The 14,010-nt window shown below is 36.1% G+C and overlaps 1 protein-coding gene across 1 annotated transcript; it reads right to left on the bottom strand.

Annotated features, from left to right (window-relative positions):
* Nucleotides 1-10,658: 10,658 nt before the first annotated feature.
* On the bottom strand, nucleotides 10,659-14,010 carry LOC107998322 (UDP-glycosyltransferase UGT5-like). The gene is made up of 6 exons (XM_017057526.3): nucleotides 13,993-14,010; nucleotides 13,388-13,904; nucleotides 12,274-12,641; nucleotides 11,800-12,019; nucleotides 11,353-11,572; nucleotides 10,659-11,171 (listed from the first exon to the last, which is right to left on the bottom strand). The coding sequence occupies exons 1-6, from the start codon at nucleotides 13,993-13,995 to the stop codon at nucleotides 10,880-10,882; spliced, it is 1,620 nt and encodes a 539-aa protein (XP_016913015.3). The 5' UTR covers nucleotides 13,996-14,010; the 3' UTR covers nucleotides 10,659-10,879.

The raw sequence follows: 14,010 nt of genomic DNA, 5'->3' as shown, positions 1-14,010 counted from the left end.
TACGTTCAAAATTAGCAACATTCAACACCTTCCTCATCTCCTGAGAGAAGAAGCATTCCCCCCTCTTATCCGGAATTCTTGCCGCGTTAAACCTCACCACCAGCGATACGTCCACCAACCCCCACCCCCTCTGAACTCTCCACCGTGTCTCTTTCGAACGAAAACGATCGAGAGGAAAGGAAGACGACGTCCATCGAGGAAATGCATTCTCCTTGCTCGTCCAAAGGGAGGTTTGGCACGACTCACGAAACAGGATCACGGCTCCCTCCAAGGATATTCACGCAGGGCTGATCTAGCGGGATTCGTAGTGACAATAATAGAGGGAAATCGATGGTGTCGCGCGAGCCGCATGCGCGACTAATAATGCGTAATAATGCGTCGCTACATATGTAGGAATATTATCCGCCTTGTATAACCGGCCGTGTATCCAATGTTGATGATGATGATGATGATGATGATGATGATGATGATGATGATGATGATGATACGATCGTATATACCGCGCCACCTCGGATACCTCGCTTCTGCTCTCGATCATGTTGTTACCGTTTCCAGATTAGCGTAATTATCGGCGTATCGATCAGTCGGCGAAACGAGGAGGTTTTGCTTTTCGTGCATGGGTCATAGCAGCGGTGGGTGTAGCAGTTCGACGGGGCTACGTGTGCATTTAATTCGTTCCCCGAGAAATTATCGATGGGCCGTGGGAGGCGGGGTCCAAGAGATCGTCGGATTAATTTGAAGTTGAGAGCGATTATCGATGTTTCCGAAATCGTTGCCGAATAATTTGATATCACTCGCGGGGTGGAGGGAGAGGCGTGTAATCTTGTTTAGAGAGTGGTATGGAAAAAATGTCGGGAAGGGTTGAGCGAGGTGGAAGACGATAGAAGAGGGATTGGGCGGAGGGATACGTGGGGGAAATTAATTTGAGGCGTGAAAATTATGGTATGAATATGGATCGTGCTAATTGAAGTTTCTCTCTCTTTCTCTCTCTTGATTGGAGTGGAGGCAAAAAGGAAATTGATTGTCTCGTGTCGAGTTTTTCACGATTTTCTAGATACGAGTTATTTTTAGGTGAATTGCAAATTAATAATTCTTTCAGAAGGATATAATGTATAGGAAAATTGATGTTAATTATTATTATTTACGCGATAAAAACTAATTTCGTCGCGATTATTATTTTATTATTTTAAATTAGATCTTTCGTTGATTCTGTGAAAAAGTTTTGACCAAAATTTCTTGCTGCATAGGATTTTATCAAATATTTCTATTCATGTTTAAATATGTACAATTCAAATAATTGTTACATAATTGTTACATATAAAAAATAATATTTTAAATATTCAATATATAGCGAATAATATAAATTATTGCCTCAATTCAATCATATTTAACAGAATCAAAGAAATAGTTTTGTGCAAATATTTTTATAAACGTTAAACGAAATATTATCACGCAGAATTATACAGATAAAAGTAGTTGAAGCAAGTTTTTAATTTTTCAAAAAAAAAAAAAAGAAATAATTAAAATTTCATACGTTTCAAGCATTTTCAAGGATTATTATTATTATTATAATACCATCTATCCGAGAAATGTTAAATTATTAAAAGTTTTCTGTTAATTTATCGATCATTTTTGATGCCGTCAGCATCGTGGATCCCTGGAACGCAACTCTAACAAAGTTGAGTGGCGTTGACGCCCTTCGTGCATACATATTTGTCGAGAGTTTCCGATATGCACATATTTGAGAGGAAAATCGATCGTGGCCATAACGAAGAAGCACCAATTAAAAACGTACAAGAACGAAGTTGTTGCTTTGACGCGTTTTTCCATTAGAGTTACATTACTTTTCATTCGCAAATTGATCGAGTATCGTTTAATTATAATTACCAACCTCGTATGATGCATGCGACCTATCATTGCGAATTCGAATCAACACAATTAGCAACGTCTCTTGAAATATTACGAATTATGCCTAATGTAATTTTACGTTTCAATATTTTTCATTTGATTTTCCATACAAGAGAAATATTTCCCATATCATATAGGATTGATCCGAAGTAACAAACGTTGTAGAGAATGCTGGATCGATAAGAGAATTTTATTCAAGTGTTGCATGAATAAAACGACAAGAATCTTTGCTTCCCCATTTCGATACAAAAATTTTCTAATTTTCCTTAAACTTTTGTTCCAAAATTCTTCTCCTACACAAAATAAATATTCACCTCTCTCCTTTATTCACAATCCCATTACTGAAACAATACACTCAAATATGTGCCCGTCATATTAAAATAGAAAAGATCACAGAAGAATCTCATTTAGAAAGATGCAAAAATCGAAGAATGGTTAACAACAAAAGGAGAAAAAAAGAAAAAGAAAAGAGAGAAATAAATTACAATTTTCTATCGTCGAAAGAATCACGATTCTTCGCCCCTCTCCCGTTAAATCCTCAGTTAAATCAGTTAAATCGTGACGGACGATCGAAATTCGTCGTCGGGGGCCTGGATAGACAGAAGCCCAAGGGCGTGCTCGCTAATTTCGGGATAGTTTGCAAAGAAGCCATGCGGATTTCTCTCGGTGAGCCGACGTCACATCACGGTTTAGGTAGCGGAATGAGATTACGAACAGTTAACGATATTCCGTACGGACGGTAGGTAGGGCCGAACTAATCTAATAACCGGCGGAGATCGTGGTGGATGTGCCTCCTACTTCCCTCCGTGGCAACTTGTAGCCCCTCCCACGATCGTACCTGAGCCCCTCGACGAATGAACTGACCCGATAAACCTTGCGTCGCTTCGCTTTTCCACAATTAACGCTCGGCATCTGCACGAAGGATTCGCCCCTCACGATGGACCGCAGTCCTAAAACAACGAAACTGACGCGTGCCCTGACTACGAGATCGTTGAGCTCGTGCTATTGACTCGTACTATCAAACCAACACGGTAGATGTATCGTGATTTCGAAAGTGCGGAACAGATTTTGATTTGGAGATTTTGCCTATCGTGTTTATATTAGTTTCTGAGTCAACCGAGGTGTTGTGGATACGTAAAGGTTTCTGATCTGAAGCGTAGTTACATTGACAACGATATCGCGGAGGATTGTTGAACTGTTCATTTCCTCATCTAATCTTAGGTATTGTAATTTTAAAGATTGATCAGAGCGGTTTGAAGTTAATTTTTATATATTATTCGATGTAGGAATAGAAATATTTTAAATGGAGTAAGAAATGCGAGGATGCGAGGTTTATAAGATTCTTTCTTTTTTTTAAATTTGTAATATTAAGAGTGTTAACGTGACAGGAGATAACGAGATGGTTTCATTTCCAGTATGACGATGTACATTTTCTGCAACAATTAATATAATATAACAATTAGCTAAATATAAGCCATTTGAAATTAAAATGGTAAACGAAACGGGGAATGGAATATTTGAAGATAATGTTTTATTAAATTAAGTCTGTCAACTGAAAAGCAATCGCGGTTTAAAAAAAAAAGAATATTTAAACAGAAAGGGGGGTATAAAGTTTTAAATAGCGTGTGTCAAGCGTGGAAAATTCGTGAATCTTTCATCGTTTCCTGAATTCCTGTAGTCAGCGAACCACTCGAGAGATATAAAATTCCATGGGTCAGCATGACTGTCCACAACGTTGTCCCACGCTAACGAACGTTTATGTACACGCGTGACGCGCGGAGAAAAATATTTGCGAACGAATACACTTGTAAATACGATGGAATAACACATTCCAATAAATACACACTGTCACGTTGCCCGGGCTTTCGACTCAGCTCTCTGAAAAATATAAAAAGACATCGTTTTAAAAATTCATACGTGAAAAGATTTAACCGCAAACTCGAGAATTGTTATTAATCGTATAATACAAAGGGAACTTTGATCACATCACGAATTAATTATTTACTTCAAAATTATCGATGAAATCCCTTTTTATCTATCTCTCCCTTATCGTATCTTATTAAAACTTCTGTTAGACTCTTTAAACGTGATATTCGATAAATGGACAATCGTACGTAAAAGATATTCCTCTAATTTTTAATCCTAATAAATTTTCTCGAGAGCTGGTCTTATTGTTATTCATGAGCAAACACTGAAATGATGAAAGGAAATGGTCGCAGCGGATCGATGAATGAATTCCTCGACTAGTTGTTCAACTCTCTGAAAACTCTCGTTGTTCAGCGAAAAACGAAAGGTGGTGGGGAAAAAAGTAAAAATGAAGTGATACCGGTCGGACGCGAATTGGAAATCCACTAGTTTCCCGTTTCAAGATCGCACGTCACGCGCAACGTGGCGGCCGGGACAAAAGGGTTACAGACAGTGCTGTTTGTTACGCGGGGAGGAGGGGGTTCACGCAAAATTGCGCGCCCAGTTAACTTCGAACCGGCCGAAAAGTTATCCCTAGATTGGGCTTCGGCCCCCTCCCTTCCCCCTCGATAAGTTAATCTCCTCTGTCTGCTCCTCCGCGTGCTCGTGACACCCGGCCTTTGATTTATTAGAACGTCGATCAGTGTCGCGCGATGGCGCTCGGTATCGAATTTCGAATGCGTCTGTTTGCCTGTCCTTCCTTTTTACCAAGCTTTTGTAGAATGACGTGACAACCCCTCCCCCAACGAAGGAAAATATTAGCCTCTTCTATATTGATTGCGACACGGACGTTCGAATGCTTGACGTTAGAAAACGAGTTCTTTGATTACTCTGACAATCATGGAGACGTTATAGATTATCGGATATAAATAACGGGATGTTTCGTTTTGGAAATTTTATTATTGGATATCTCAAATTAGTTAAACTATGCTATGCTATCGATTTAGTTTGGATCAACGTTTGTAAAATATTTTGTTACGATCTTTAAAATCGTTTAATTTGTATTCTGATATATTCTTTCCTAATTTTTCATATTTTATTCGCATTATTTGACTCGTTTGAATCACCTGTCGCGTAGATTTTTAGTGAATTTAATAAACAGCAATGCACAAGTTCGATAATTTTTGACATAAATTTCGATTAAAAATATCGTGAAAATCAATTTGCGATAAATAATGATTCGAGACGATTATAAAGAGGGTATAGGAATTCAGCTATGATTCAAACGAATTAACAATAAACGCGCCAACAATTTTCACGACCGAAAATTAGCTAGCACGTTGAAGCTAGCACGTTGAAAAGAAATTTGCGGGCGGGAAGCAATTAAAATTTCAATCACTACCGGTGCCCCGTCCCCAGAGATAATATTCATGAGCGCGTGTGTTAATAAGAGTATCAAATAATGCGCTTGTCCAAAAATCACTTTGGAGGCCGTTAAATGCTCCCCAGCGTTTTCGAATCTATATAAATCACGTGCATCGCCGATGCGCCTGTAATTAATATTCAATGATTATCAATTATCGAATACTTTCGGCGTAATTGAACGTAATTAAAATGATTTTATCCCGGGCAAGTTCATTAAAATAATCGCGATACAACGAATCGTCCAATCATAATATTTACATTATTTAAATAATCGCGGGGCCATCGGGAAATATTCGAAATATCGATAATCGGCTTTCGCGGTAACTGAAATAAAATACAATGGAATATTAGGTAGAAATCAGAGTTTTTCGCGGTGAATATCTCGAAATTTTCGACGGAATCATTGTTCGTGATCCAACCTCGGGATTTTTAAAGCTTGTGATACGTGTGGAGTGTGTTTGATATTTTTGATGGATTAAATATTTGGTTTATACCGAATACGTGTACTTCAATCGCTAAAGGGAATGTCGAAATTTATAATTTCAATAAAAACTTGATCTATTGATAACTATTAACGATTAATAAATTATTTCTTGCTCGATGAAAGTATCGTTTGGTTTAAGGAATCGGATAAATGTACAGATTTAATGTTCTCTGGAAAATTCTTCGATAGAATTTATTATTATTATTTGAATTGGATCTCAATCTTTTCTTTTCCTGGAATATTGAACGTTGAATTTTGAAAATTTTACGAATTCTGATCAAGCTAATGAAAAACTGAAGATTAAACAAAATTTGAAAGAAATATACAAACAAAAGGGACGATTACGCATCGTGCCATGAGTTGACACTATTATAAATCACTCTATCACGTGATTAATTGATTTATTGATTTTCTGAATTCTTTGCAAGTATGATTTCACGTACAATCTCAAATGCAACGTGGAAAATTGAAATCTCTCGACACGTAGAGAAAATAAACAAACGAAACAATTTAGCAAACGACTTAAAAAAAAATCTAAAACGACATTACTTATCCATTCGCCATGTAAAAACCATTATTTATACAAAAATATCGCGTTTACAGAAAGTATCGATCGATCCAACTCTCTCCCAACACCGCTGGCAAACCACTCGTACTTCCTCCATCGATTCCCAACCACTGATTATCATTTAAACACGGCCGACGTTCGAGCGTACACCGAACGTACACTCGATCCTCCCTCGAATACCTGGAGCTTCTTCGATCCATCTTCGTTCCACGAATATCTCCGATCTAAACGATCTTGAGCGTAGTTAAACGGCGAGACGTATATAATCGTTGGTTTCCATGGGAATCCACGAAACGGGGCGGCCGAACGTTAGGCGGGCGGAAAACTCATCGGGTATGCAGATATCAATAAAGGGGGATTCTAGACTAGGCCATAGCATCCGACGCCGTGCAGGATTCGATCGGCTCGTTCTCAGCAATTCGCGGCATGCCCCGAGTCGAGCAATACCAGCCGCATCGAAACCGTAAGGGTTGGCGCTATGCCGACCCCTTCGTTCAAGGGGGCAATAACATACCGTACGCCACCCCTGAAGCCACTACGAATAATGGAGCCTCTCGACTATCCATGATTAACGCGGCAATAACGATTATTTATAGGCCTAAAACAATGTTTCACGGTGTGTCCACCCCCATGGCTGGCCGGCTAGGTTGGACGGTCTCGTTCGGTCTCTCATACCCGGCTCTCCATACCCGGGTTGAATCAGCAGTTAGTACTTTCTCTCCCTCTCTCCCCCCACGCGACACGGTCGGATTTATGCAAAAATCTCGGAATGTCTCCGTGGGGTGCCGCTACGCGCCTAATTAATCGCGGCCGCACGACACACCGTATCCTCTACGTCCACTACGTATTATCTACGTTTTGATAGTGATTGGAAAGCTCGATGGATTTAGCACCTGGGAGGCCCTTTATGAAACGCGCCCGACGAATCGTATCTCCCTTTGGATCGTCGCTCTTGGACCGGTGGAACGGGGGCATCGTTCTGAAAATGATATTGCGGGGAGGGGGGGAGAGGGATGGTGGTGGACGTGATATTGGCGTAATTTACGGGGTGGTTATGGGTGAGCGTGCGGTGGTGACGTGGAATTTACGCCATTTTTTCGCCTCGATCGAGGGTAATCACGACATCTGATGGTGTAGAAATGTTTACGACGGTTCGAAGAGGATGAATTAAAATTGCCTCTCTCTCTCTCTCTCTCTTTTTTCTTTCTTTTTGAATAGATCGAACGTGCGATCTGGTATGGAGTTTCATAGCGCGTGAAATGTTCACGATGGGAAAAGGGGAAGATAATTCGCATAATTTTTGAAAGAGATTGTAATTGGATATTAAAATTTATTAAATCGATCTTCTTACATAAAAGCGAACTATTATCACAATTCAGACTTTTATGTTTTTTCAGAATTGAAAATAATTCGCATACGAATTATTCTCTTTTTTCAAACTTGCACAAAATATTAATCCGTTCGATTAAACTTCTCCGAGAAAAATCTTCGACGAGAAGAAACTTGTCTCTAAGATTTTATCGTATTGAACCCCCTCCCCAATTGCTTACCCCCAAAATTCGCATAGACAAACTTCTCTATCGCGCTCAATAAAACGCATACGACATTTTTTCCCATCATAGAAACAATTATTTTTCCACCTTATACATAGACGTACTCAATATATATATATATATATCGGCAAGGAACGTTCGCGTGTCGAAAATCCGTGCCCGATTTCCCGGCTAATCCCAAACTTTTGATTACTTTCCGTGGAATCCTTTCCAAAACCGGCGGATAGCTAGTCACTACGATTGATCCTTTCGACCGTATAACGAACTAGGAGGAAGTCCAATTTGAAATTTTCCTGTCTGGGTTCAATCAGCTTAACGAAAGAACGTCGTGGCAAGAGAAAGAGAGAGAGGGGAGGAAAGGAAAAAAAAAGGAAATCCAGAGAAGAGAGAATCAGATATTTTTCATCCTGTTTACCGTATATAGGGGTGGAACGGATACTTCTTCCACGACGTCATTGTTTGTACGGGTCAGCGGAGGCATAATAATAACCAGTGGGCAAGGGAGAAAGGGAGGGAGGATGGAATAAAAGAGAGTTTGGTCCAAGAAAACATATCCATTCCATTCCAGCGAGAGGGAAAGGAAGTGAGGGCCGAGAGGGAAGATCGAGGAAAGTAACTAGGCATTACCAGGCACGGAGGGGAGCGAAGTGAAGAGAAAGACAAATAAAGAAAGAGAACGGGAGGAGATTGGAGGAGGAAGGTAACTTTTTTCTTTTTTTCTTTCTTTCTTTCTTTCTCGGCCAATAGATTCGACGACCTTCGATTTTTCGCGCTCGATAATGCGCCATTCGAAATTCCAAACGTTTTACTCGAACTCGGTCCTCCTCCTCCTCCTCCTCCACCGTCGAGGGGTGATGAATATTATTTGAGATAAGAATTTTTCGTATTTCGACGGAGAAAAGGGTTCAAAGGTCCATTCTACCGGTCATTTCTATGCGGACGTGGAAGCTCGTCGGTGCGTGCCTCTCCAGCCGGCAAGCAATTTCCCAAAGAATCCGTAGAATTCGATGCATACCTATGGCCTCTCGGGCGGACGAATAAATTAGGCATACGTCGGTGACGTTATATCTGCGCTGATACATCCGAATGGATTCGCCGTGGAATTCGATGTTATTGATGCGACCGACAATGCTCTATGTCTCTAAGACTTCCTAAGCCTGTGGAAACGTGAATTTTCGGATGGAGATAAACGTGAATGAATTTTCGCGATGCTGAAATTGTTGAAATAAATTTTTTTTTCTTACTTTCCGTTCATTCGTTGAATAGGTTCTATCTTCCACTTAAATTGTCCAATGTTGCGAATTTTTTCCTAGTATCATAAGTGAAAATCGTGATCGAGATCGAGGATTTAGAAAAATGTTATAAATATTGATTATAATTGATGGATAAAACAATTTTATGTATCTGTTACAAATATTTACTGATAAATTACAGTTGAATTTCCGCTTTTCTATCAGAACTCATGGGTGATTACAGGTAATTGAAATGAAAGATTTAGGGACATACATTACAGGAAATTCGAAGGAAAGTCATAATGGAACTCGAGCCATAGAAGCCTCTTACGACACAATGCTACTGTATAGGTGTCTCCGCTCTCTCGTATTCTATGTATACATGTATTAAACTTGCCGATCGTAACAGCGAATGATTGACAGTGTGCAGATAGGAAATAGAGACCAGAAATAGCAGTAGCAAACCGTATCAATCAGACATGGGAACTTAGCCATCGACGTGAGTATAGGAGCTCTCACGTTCAATGAATTATTTACAACGCTTACACGTTTCAATTGAAATGAAAGTTTACTCGCCACGTTTGTCATTTGCCGGTAAATTTAATCGAGATTGATTATACATCAATTGTGGAATTTCCTATTAAGATGTTTTGGCCAGTTTGAGAGGATGTTTAAAAAATTATGGATATACTCATCTTTTTTATAAATATTTCTTCCTTTTCCATTTCCTTTGATTACTCTTTTAATCAAATTAAATTCAAATTTTATAACTTTTATAAATTATTGCAGCAATTCTTTTAAAATTCGTATACTTTATTTTATTATCTTTTCTTAATATTTTCAGATATATTTCGTTCTAATAATGATTCTATTAAATTTAATCAATAAATAAGTTTAGAAAATCTATATAAAAATTTGAATAATAATAATCACGTTCAATATCGAATCTGGTCATTGGAAGAAATTCTAACGATTCGATTATTTGATAAGATAATTATCGAACAATTCATACTTGGCTACATTAATTTCCCTCAATAATTCATTAATTCCATCGAGTGAAGTTTTAATCGATGAATAATCAATACTAATTTCATTTATCCCCTGTATACCATCAGAAGTTCTGTAACGACGTTTATTCGAAGATGAATTAAAAGTTTCACAACGTCGACAACGTGTGATGAACGAACGCAAGACAAGCACGGCTGCAAACAACGCAGCATCGACAAACAAATGTAAACGAGGCGGAGTGTGATAATTCATGCAACGAGAGTTTGATACTTGTTTATCTATGTTTGTCTTTGCTTCTCAACGTTGTTGTTGCAACTCGATGTTCCTTACCAAGTATGCGCGCGTCTATTAAGGTGTTTTCCCTATCAATTTTTTTTCTTGATACTATTTCCTGGATGAAATTATTATTTATTAATTGCGATGGATTTTTTTTCTTTAATAAGATTGCTTGAAAATTCCTTTCCTTCTTTTTCTCTTTCTTTTTTTTTCATCATAAGACTCATAACATATTAATAGAGATATATTCTCTTTGATTCATTTTGAAACAAACAGAAAAATTGAAATACAAAAAAATCTTGATCTTGATTGGGATTTATTTATAAAAAAATGTATATAGAAATCTGAAAACATAATTGATATAAGTATAATAAATGATATATATATAATATTTAAATTTAATATCTGGAAAAGCATGTATATATAATGTCAAGAAAATATTAAAAATCATAAGATATGTTATCATCGCAAACTTGTATAGAAATTTCTTCCTCTTGATAATTTCTAAATCATATCGATTTTAATGTATCTTATCTTTTCGATGAATAGAAGTGTCCATCTTTTTATAAAAATACATCAGAATATTGACAATAATACTGATAACAATCAAAAAGATTATGAATATCACAATCGTCAAGAATATTATAATATCCGTATCATAACGTTGATACCAAGGTTCCCAGGCTAGTGTGGAACGAAGATGTAAGGCGCCTTTTGTTCGTATCACGTATTCCGTCCACCAAGCAATTTTTTTCACATCCTGAGATGTCTCTCTGATTTGAGTTCGAATATCGAGCACTCTATTTTTATATCTGGAAAGAGTTGAAATAAAAATCATAGTAACAATCATACATTAAAATTTTTATCAAAGATTTAATAGAATATTAAGTTTCTGGAACGTATATTAATGCATATATTATTATTAAACTAAATAGTATTTAATTAATCATATGATTAATTAATATAAATTTAAATATTCCTACGAAAACTTACTTTTCATTGGTTATAATTTCTTTAATAGCATTTTCAAATTGATCTGACGTAATTGTCCTAATATCAAAATACTTTCCCATTCCAAGAGCTTCGATTCTTTTTGCTAAATAATCTTGATCTGCTAATATTGGGAAACCGATAAGTGGCACTCCGAAATTAATCGCTTCTTCGGTACTTTGTTGACCTCCTTGATAAATGAACAATTTAATTTTTGGATGAGCTGTCAAAAAATATATATCGTTAAATACGTAAATATTTTGATGATTACCATGAGTAGATTAGAAACTCTAAACGTTGATTTCAATAATCTTAGAGAGATTCTGTTTTATCTTTTCCTGAATTTTAATGTCCAGATAAAAATTTAACTACTAATCAGCAATCGTAGAGAAAAAATTATCTATTCCCAATTATTAAGTTATTAAGAATATTTTATTAAAAATTAAATACCAAGAATGCTCTGTTGAGGTAACCAATTTTTAATGTAAATATCTCCATATTTCTCGGGTAAATCTTGTTCGTACTTCCACACGACTTTATATGGCAATTTTGCGAAAATATTGCAAAACATGTGTACAATTTCTTTTGGCAAACGTGAACTTCTTACGTTGGTACCGAGACTGAAATAAATAAACCCTTCTTCCGCATCGTCTAGAAATTCTTCCAAATCCTGCAATAAAAATAATTCAATTAAATTTATATTTCCTTATCGTACAATCAACATATTCTGTTTGAATAAATCAATGGATTTATTAAAAATCAATACAGATTTTTCTCCACAGAATATATTTTACATAATTACAAATTTATCATCTCTTTTATATTCACTTCTTCCATTATATATATCATTTTGCTTCGCAATATTTATTTCTCTACAAGTAATGAAATTATTATTTATATACAAAATAAAGTCTATTATTGTACCTTCGGTAAAGGGGGTGGATTGTCAGACACGTGAAAAAAATTGAATGAGATCACATTTGGAAGTTTCGGCCGTGCAGGTGATAAAATGTCTATCTGATTGGTAAAAATTAAACTAATGTTTTTCATAATATCCGTCAATAGTGGTAATGGTCCAAGATATTTTTCTGCCAGTTTTTGTTGGAAGAAAAATACTTCGTAATTAATACGGTACAGGAAACTCCACATAGTCACGAAATTATTCAATCTCTTGAAGAATGGCAAATTTGTGCCGGTGTTCGCTTCCATTTCCCATGTGTATTCATGAGAAGGTAGAACGAGTCCTCCAACAATAAATTCATTCAAGGTAATCATTCCCAATGAACTTAATCCTACGATCATAGAAAACGATTAATTGAAAATAGGAATAGAATTAATAGTTTTCATTCGTTAAAAAAAAATATTTGTTTCTGTTGAAGTATTTTCATAGGAAAAAGCATTGTCATCGTTTTAACAATGTCTTATCAACTTTTTTAATCTTTTTTTTTTAAAGTATGTATCTGATTGCGTAATTAAAATGCATTGTACAAACATGTTATTTGTGATACGTATAGAAGCGAAGAAATAATTAGACTGAGAAAATACAACAATTTTCACAAGAAATGATTTCAATTTCGATTGCAATGTTAATTAATTTGCGCCGAATATAACAATATTTTCATACAAAATATAAAAGTTATCGTCCGTTTGATTTCTTTATTAATAAATTTCACGTAAACAAGTTACTTTAGAACGTTCGAAAATTTCAAAAGATAAATAAAACTAACTAAACTAAGATAATTAATATATTTATATAAAATAAAACATCATAGATATTAGATAATAATAAAAGATATTATTTAATATTCTCATACTATTATTCATATTGAATACTATTCAATATCTATTTGCTATTAACGATGGAATAAAAATTTTCTTCAATAAGAAACTTTCATTTTCACAACAGAATTTTTTTTTTAAATTGATCCATATCGAGTAGAACTTATTAAAAATCTTGATTAAAATCGTTAGAATTATTTCTAACTTTTTTCAATCATTTGATGGATATAGTTATAAAAAAATTATAAAAAATAAATACCTATTAGTGGAACGTTAAATCTGTGGGCAAAAGCGCACATGGCTGGTCCGTAGAAAAATTCCGCTAACAAAACATCGAATTTTACAGCATTGTCCGGAACATATAATTTTTTCACTTCGGATGAGTTGAACACTTCGTTCAAGAAACACGTGTACAAAGGCATAGCATAATTCTCCATGATTTTCAACCAGCTAACGTGTTCGAACCGATTCTCGATGAAATCAACTTCCTTTAAACAATTGTACGAATGACTGATATCGATCTGAGTGAAATTCGGCAAGCTGATATTCGGTATAGGATTCGTAGTGATCACTACAATCTCGTGGCCACGCGCGTGCAATTCGAGCCATAATCGTTGATACGGAATCTGATGGCTATAAGACGGCGTTGGGATGATGGACAAGATTTTGTAACACTCCGATTTATTCGCGATAATTAGAACGTGTAAAAGAAAGAATAACTTCGCGATGTTGCATATCATGGTTCTCAAGATAAACTGACTTTGCACCTTATTCCTCTATTAAATGAAATTACAGAAAATTGCCGGAAATTATATACGGTATCTATATAATCATTTAATTATATAATTAATTGTATAAGTATACCATATATCCTTGTGTTCC

The sequence above is a fragment of the Apis cerana genome, linkage group LG6, assembly GCF_029169275.1.
Source record: "Apis cerana isolate GH-2021 linkage group LG6, AcerK_1.0, whole genome shotgun sequence".
Taxonomy (NCBI): Eukaryota; Metazoa; Arthropoda; class Insecta; order Hymenoptera; family Apidae; genus Apis; species Apis cerana.
This window is presented reverse-complemented; position numbering and strand designations above follow the sequence as displayed.

Excerpts from the sequence above, each read along its gene's own strand:
- LOC107998322 (XM_017057526.3), bottom strand. Across the intron at positions 12,642-13,387 it reads ATTTAACGTTCCACTAATAG|GATTAAGTTCATTGGGAATG; the intron begins GTATTTATTTTT and ends CTATGATCGTAG. Across the intron at positions 11,172-11,352 it reads GAAATTATAACCAATGAAAA|ATATAAAAATAGAGTGCTCG; the intron begins GTAAGTTTTCGT and ends AACTCTTTCCAG.